Here is a 7,872-nt window from a genome sequence, read left to right as displayed (position 1 = left end):
TATATATATATATATAGTTATATATAGATATATATAGCTATATATATATATATATATATATATATATATATATATATATATATATATATATATATATATATATATATATATATATATATAGTTATATATAAATATATATAGTAAAAATATATGCCAAGAAATAGTTTATTTTCATAATAGCCTTCTGAAACCATACAAGACGGGTATGCTATTTTGTGCTAACGAAACCCAAATATTTAAATGATGGGCATTAATTGCATCGTATCAATGTCACGACTATCATCATCATGATAGCGGGCAGCAGCCACACAGTATATTTATGTATTTCAAACGCGGGTGAATATAGTAAAAATATATGCCAAGGGAAATAGGATACGAACACTCAATCAGCTACAACAACACCCGTACATAGCTATTACCTGACGCGGCTACTGTGAGTGTTGCTAGAGATTATAGTGGCAACATGCGCAGGTGGTTTGTAGCATTGGTGCCGCCCAGTGACATACAAGATAAGGCGAGTGCGATAATTGACGAACTCACTGTGAAGTACGGCACACGCACAGCCAGGACGATGCCGCATGTCACGCTCATCGCACCCTTTGAGGTGATAGCAGATGAAGGAGAAGCCACTCAACCGGTTAAACAGGTTAGTGATCGACTGGTCTTGTGATGGATTATTGAATAGGCGATCAACAACACAGATAATGGATCACACAGGTAATTATTTTCCTTTTCGGTACTTGTATTGGTTAGACATGTGATTGATTCTATAGCATTACGTAGTGGTATCGATCAATGAATGTTTTTGAGTCTTTATATGCGAATCGTATGAGATCTCTTGCTATGTATTGCCTCGTAGTTAATTATAGTTTTGACATTCCAAGTAGTTTCCATCAATATTCACAACTAATCGCTCAATACAACACAATGAGATGCACAAGTGTTAGTAGATATCTCGTACAGCTACATCGCTATATTAGCGAGTAGAATGCAAAGCAGTGCTTGCAGATACTCTCGCGAGTTTAATAAGCCGGTGCTTCCACTATACGCTAGAGTATACAATCAGTACCGCGCACGTGCTGTATTATAGTGTAACTCGATCCACGGCCACTACACAGCTACACGTGATATTGGTTATCAGAGTGATACGCCGAAGTCTCTGAATACAACAAACAGCATTCACAAGACTTTCTCACTGATCATACTATCTTTCATCCGAAGTCTCTCAATATCTTTAGATCGCAAGAAACCCCCTCCCCCCCACTGACTACCCTGGCCCTGCATCTCCGCTCAGGTGCTACGGCAGGTTGCACGGGCCAGCAAGCCATTCACAGTGAGCTTGGCGGGGTTCAATTCGTTTGCGCCGCGCGTTCTATTTATAGACGTGGATAAAAGCGCGTGTCTGAGTGAGTTGAAACAACATCTCGAACGGGCGTTGGCGGAAGCGTGTGCGATCACACCCGACAATCGGCACTACCAACCACACATGACTATAGCGTCCCGCAAGGTACGCAAGAACAACTTCACGCGCATATGGCAGGACTTGGACAATAGGACCTTTGAAGAAGTGTGGCAGTGTACGGAGGTCAGCCTGCTGGTGTATGAGGATATGCGGTGGAAGGTGGATATGACATTCCCAATAGGCTGATATTACAGCGGGGAGGATGTATGTAGAAGATGGATGGCAAACAATGGTGTGAAGTACGTTAAAACTACAAAGAATCGTAGTTCACAGTGAGAATGTATCGTATGTCCAAATTGGTCGGGCGGTGTTAGATTGGAAGTGCGATTGCCTATTGTATGTATATATGTCAGAAGTATATCATGCACACACACACAGTCACACAGTCACATTCGCACGCACATACACGTTTGCACAAACAGACACAGACAAAGACGCACACGTGTGCACACACACACACACACACATACCTACATATATATATATATATATATATATATATACGCACACGTACACGCACACGCACACGCATACGCATACGCATACGCATACGCACAAGATTGGCGCATGCGACGATGTGCGCACTGTGTCGGCCTGTGCACTTTTCAATGAATCCGTTCATGCCACTCACAACACCTCCACGAGAGGAACATGTATGTGGACAATGGCCATTCGCCTGTGGTTGTGATAGATCATCGGGAGACATCAGTGATCGTACCATGGTAGACATCCCTACCACCTGACGATGATAGCTCATACACTCGCAACGTGCACTGACTTGCAGCTCCAGAGTGGTAAGTGTAACTATCTACACGAAAGTAGGTAATTATCCACACTGCAAGTAGGTAGCTATCTACACTGCAAGTAGGTAACTATCTACACTGCAAGTAGGTAACTATCTACACTGCAAGTAGGTAACTATCTACACTGCAAGTAGGTAGTACCTGATCCCCCGGCTGCATCAGTATGACAGTTGTTGTGCCAAGTGAGCGTTAACGCCTGTTCCGAATACACTGAACTGAACCAAAGACCGGCTTAGTCATCAGAGTGTAGCTGTCTTCCGATACACCAAGGGTGGGCGACCGCTGTCTGGACAACAAAGTGATTGGTGACGTGCATAGCATATACTTTCCTCGCTCGAGAGTGTTGACAGGCACACTGGATTCAATACCAGTGTCTGGAGAATACCAGGTCAAGGAATGCTGAGGGGCAACAATACTTGTATTCCAATGCTGGAGAAGCACCACTGGACGATAAATGAATATATCATCACTTGTTATATAATCAGTATATCATCACTTGTTATATAATCATTATATTATCACTTGTTATATAATCAATATATCATCACTTGTTATATAATCAATATATCATCACTTGTCGCCGCGATTGTCAGCGTACTTTTCAGAAATACCATTTTCTACTTCAAAAAATATTTTTGGAAGGAATTTGGGTTCTGCTTTGGGATCGCAGAAAGCAACCTCTAATAGTTGATTCATATGATGATATGTGTGCACGTACATATCTGTGAACACACTCGCAGAAAGCAACCTCTAATAGTTGATTCATTTGATGATATGTATGCACGTACATATCTGTGAACGTTCATTGTGTGGTAAGCAATACATAAGTATACAAAATATGGCGATTCGGGGTTTAAATATCAAAACAAAAAACATACTAAATATTATAGTACACTAAATACAATAGTAAATATTATAGTATACTAAATACAATAGTAAATATTAAGTACACTAAATACAATAGTAAATAGTATAGTATACTAAATACAATAGTAAATATTATAGTACACTAAATACAATAGTAAATATTATAGTATGCTAAATACAATAGTGAATATTATAGTACACTAAACACAATAGTAAACTATTGTAGTAAACTACATACAACAGTAAACCTGAATAAACGTTTTACAGAAATGGATACCGAACTTCTGAAGTCTTCGTCTTCGTCTGAACAGTGAACTCAGGGCTTCAGAAGTCACCAAGAAAGGTCCCAGCTCATGCACTTACTCGACAATCAGCACCAAGTACCTACTAATCCTTTTTTTTGGGGGCCAAGGACGGAATATAACTGTATAGAGTCCACAATCGACGTAATGTATTTGTATGTTCTGAAGATGAAGATCACAATCTATTGATATGCCTAATGCTCACAGTTTATTATGCGCAGCCACACCCGTGGCCCACTACCGCTGGTGTACGTTTATCTGAGCACTTCATTTCTTGGACTTCGCTTGCTTGGCGTATTTCTGTGTTGCAAGAGTGTAGAAAGAGAGTAAGCCCGTGTCGATGCGTTTGTGAACGATAACGTTTACAGAGAAAAACAATAGGGATGAGTGACGGGGAATCATTTGCACTGCCCCGCACCAGCGGTATATCGCCTTATTCGGTTCACTCTTTTACATTCAGATGCTCGACCGTTACGTTTATGATTATACGTCAATAAACTTTAGGTACTTTCAAAGGGAAGCTGGAAATAGTACTGTACCTCATTTATATATATATATATACATATACATATATATATTGACACAGGCACAGGCACAGGCACAGACATACATATATATATATAATATTGGTACACACACCTTCACATCTCCCACGGCCTTTTTAGCCATAGGATTCTCTTTGAAGCACTTCAATAATGGATCGACGATGGCGAGGTACGCCTTCTGTACGGCTGGCTTAAGATCGCCGGGGTGCAATTTAGCAGAGGCTGCAGTATAGAAAAGTGGTGATACTGTCAGTGCTCTATCCCAGTATATATATATATATGTACATACATATATATATATGTACATATATACATACATATATCTCCAAGCGCATCGTACTCGACAATGCTATCAAATAGATAAATTCACACTTCTCTTGTACATGGGTAGCATCAGATACACACACACCCTCTCTCACGCCAATATAAACGAGCAGCAAACACCTTCGACAACTGTCACACCCTGTCACCCCATCACCTAATCCCCACACAATCATCACCCACGACAGCTGTCACACCCTGTCACCCAATCCCCACATACCCACCCAATCATCACCCACGACAACTGTCACACCCTTTCACCCCATCACCCAATCCCCACATACCCACACAATCATCACCCACGACAACTGTCACACCCTGTCACCCAATCTCCACACAATCATCATCCACGACAACTGTCACACCCTGTCACCCAATCTCCCTATACACATACCAACATCACCCACGACAACTGTCACACCCTTTCACCCCACCAACCAATCCCCACATACCCACACAATCATCACCCACGACAACTGTCACACCCTGTCACCCCATCACCCAATTCCCCTATACACATACCGTAATCCGCCTCAAGACTGTCGTAGGTCGTGTACTCGATATCGCCTCCATTCTCCGCCGAGCGGCTGATCACGAGCGCACCCGACTGAGGCAACACAATGTCACGCACAACCGACAGCAACGGACAGAACGTCACATTCTGCGGCTCACAGAACGCCCGCTTGAACTTGCGCGGCAGCTCAATCTGCGTATCCATTAGGAACAGAATGGCGTCCTAAGGGTGGATGGTGTGTGTGTGTGTAATGTTAGTATTGTCCTAAGGTGGATGGGGTGTGTGTATGTAATGTAAGTATCGTCCTAAGTAATGTTAGTATAGTCCTAAGGTGGATGGGGTGTGCGTGTGTAATATTAGTCTAGGCTTGGATCATATATATGTGCGTGTGAATGTATGGTGATTTTTGAGTGCAGGCTTTCGTATAGTCTGTGCGAGTTTTCACATATGCTACGCGAGATGGCTTAACGCCTGCGTGTTGTGATATAACATTGGTAGGCGCATTCGCCTGTATAGTGTACGTGCATGCGTGTGCCTGGTTGTATAGTGTACGTACGGATAATACTCTAGCACTATATGCGTATGGATAGTACCTTACTACTATATGCGCATGGATAATACTCTAACACTAGATGCGCATGAACACTACCTAAAAATACCGAGAACACTGGGAGCCACAAAAACGTGTACATATATGCAGACACATGTATATATATGCAGACAGAAACCACAGACAGACACATGAGTAATACCTTACACATTGGGAGTCACAAATACGTGTACATATATGCAGACATGAAACCACAGACAGACACCAAAAGCACACGAACCACACACGCACACGGCAAACTCCTAAACTCTAAAACACACCCACCTGGTTCTTCAGGCCAGATTCCAACTCCTCTCTGAGATACAGATCCGCACCCTCGCGCACGGCTACTCTCGGCGCCACCACTGCGGGATCGTCCAGGCCTGTGATGTATTTGTGGGCAATGTCACCCATAACCTTGAGCTCTGCCGGTACACTCACAGTACAAGAATCACCCGCAACACCCATGGTATCAGCAACAAACATCAGCGACGCGACGATTAAACCGGCACAACTCTCATCGTCACCCTGGATGAGAGGGAAGAAGGGGGTGGGATGGGTGGTGGGCGAAGGGGTATGGGTAGACATAGAGATAAATGGCAAAATGAAATAGCATAGGAATGGGTGAATGTAGGAGTTAATAGGAGAGTGATAAAGGCCAGAATACCAAATCATAGGACTATACGGGATAAATGGATGAATGCGAGACATAGTTGGGGATTGTGGTAGAGAGTGAAGGATGTGGGCGTGCGGGCAAATGTGTGTGTGTGTGGTTGGGGGGGGGGGGGGGAGTGGTGCACCGACTATGGGCAATCATAGGGGTGTGAGTGCGTACGTGTGGTTAGATGTACTGCACTTTTGACCCAGGCGTGGCTACTCGACATTTGAAGGTGCTGCATGGCTCCGCCTACGAACTAGCCTGGCGACGAAAAGACTCTACAACTAAGATGCCAGAAGAGATGCCACGACAAGCAGGATTGTTACCTATCGCACCAACCAATACATACAAGCCCAATCACTTCACAGACATACATACACCTACAGCAACTGTAGATACACGTAGAAACCCGTGACGCATATTTTAATATATATATACATATATATATATAAATATAAATACATATATATATACACGTGTGAGCATAACCACACATCTACAGACATGCACCTGTAGGTAAGCGCGTGCCTACCTGTCCTGTGAGGATATCGGTGACCGTCAGTGATCGGCCCACATTGATAGCACTCAACCAGTAGTTGCTTGCATCGCGCAAGATGCCGTGGCTTTGGAACAGAACTTCAAACCGCTCGAAGGTCGCGGCAGGTAAGAACGCGCGCAGAGTCTATAGCCGCGGTATAGGTAGAGTTAAGTTGGGGGGGGGGGGAAGGTCAGACGTGAGGGAATGAGTTGGTTGTACGTCTGAGTGGGAAGGCGAAGAGAGGCAGGCATAACGGCGGAGGACGAACAAGTGCGAGTTCTTGCACACGCACATGTGCGCATGTACATACGAGGGGGTAGGAATCACAGTACGGCTGATGGATTACACAAGAGTGACTATACACACTTACACACTAGAATGCGTAAACAAAGGCACATGTATAGAGCAACGGAAGATCTGGTTCGCAATAATCCGAACAAAAAGGAAACGTAGCAACTAGTAGTGTGTAACTACACAACAATACACGTCCATGCACACGAGTGCGACTATAAGGACCTTCCCACACGCATAGACAGTAAGTTATAACCCTAACCACACAAATTGATACGAATTCATCGCATGCTCCTAACCTCAACCAGAACGGCGTAGCACTGGGCAATGACCTTCAGGTCACCCTCCATTTTGTTCTGACACTTCGACGCCCAATCTGGCAGCCACAGAATGCACTGGCTGTCTACCGGCGCGCTGCTCATGGCCTCGGCAAGTGGCAGGAAAGCCTGGGACAAGAGTGTGATAGAGAGTGAGTGGGTGGAAGGTGTAGGTGTATATATAGCAAATATCACATCTGCAACAAGAAAGCCTGGGATGAGAGCGTGGTAGAGAGTGAGTGGGTGGAAGGTGTAGGTGTATATATAACAAATATCGCGTCTGCAAGTGGCAAGAAAGCCTGGGATGAGTGTGGTAGAGAGTGAGTGGGTGGAAGGTGTAGGTGTATATATAACTAATATCGCGTCTGCAAGTGGCAAGAAAGCTTGGGATGAGAGTGTGGTAGAGAGTGAGTGGAAGGTGTAGGTATATGGCAACAAGGGTGAATGTAGCTGATATCGCATGCGAAAGGTGGTAAGGATGCTTATAACAGAGTGTAGTAGTGATTGAGTGGAAGGTGTAGGTATATGGCAACAAGGGTGAATGCAGCTGGTATCGCATGCGAAAGGTGGCAAACATGCCTGTGATGGCGTAAACATTCGGTTCAGCTCGTGTGTCTCTACTGAGCGATTATCGTATCTGGTGGGATACCTGTAGATACCGCAAC

The 7,872-nt window shown here is 44.0% G+C and overlaps 2 protein-coding genes across 2 annotated transcripts in view; one reads left to right on the top strand and one right to left on the bottom strand.

The window, feature by feature from the left end:
* Positions 1 to 463: 463 nt before the first annotated feature.
* On the top strand, positions 464 to 1,681 carry SARC_04518 (2'-5' RNA ligase; the record flags this gene model as incomplete). Its single annotated transcript, XM_014301645.1, has 2 exons — positions 464 to 646; positions 1,295 to 1,681. The coding sequence occupies 2 exons, from the start codon at positions 464 to 466 to the stop codon at positions 1,646 to 1,648; spliced, it is 537 nt and encodes a 178-aa protein (XP_014157120.1). The 3' UTR covers positions 1,649 to 1,681.
* A 1,944-nt stretch (positions 1,682 to 3,625) lies between these two features.
* SARC_04517 (hypothetical protein) overlaps positions 3,626 to 7,872 on the bottom strand; it is a 12,296-nt gene continuing 8,049 nt past the window's right edge. Inside the window, exons 8-13 of the mRNA XM_014301644.1 lie at positions 7,190 to 7,336; positions 6,594 to 6,743; positions 5,689 to 5,931; positions 4,823 to 5,036; positions 4,074 to 4,201; positions 3,626 to 3,734 (exon numbers count right to left, since the gene is read on the bottom strand). Of these exons, the coding sequence (XP_014157119.1) occupies positions 3,702 to 3,734; positions 4,074 to 4,201; positions 4,823 to 5,036; positions 5,689 to 5,931; positions 6,594 to 6,743; positions 7,190 to 7,336 (915 nt within the window). The 3' untranslated portion in view covers positions 3,626 to 3,701. The remainder of the gene's footprint in view (positions 3,735 to 4,073; positions 4,202 to 4,822; positions 5,037 to 5,688; positions 5,932 to 6,593; positions 6,744 to 7,189; positions 7,337 to 7,872) is intronic.

Source organism: Sphaeroforma arctica, assembly GCF_001186125.1.
Source record: "Sphaeroforma arctica JP610 unplaced genomic scaffold supercont1.257, whole genome shotgun sequence".
Lineage (NCBI taxonomy): Eukaryota > Ichthyosporea > Ichthyophonida > Sphaeroforma > Sphaeroforma arctica.
Note: the sequence above shows the minus strand (reverse complement) of the source record. Positions and strands in the feature narration are given on the sequence as shown.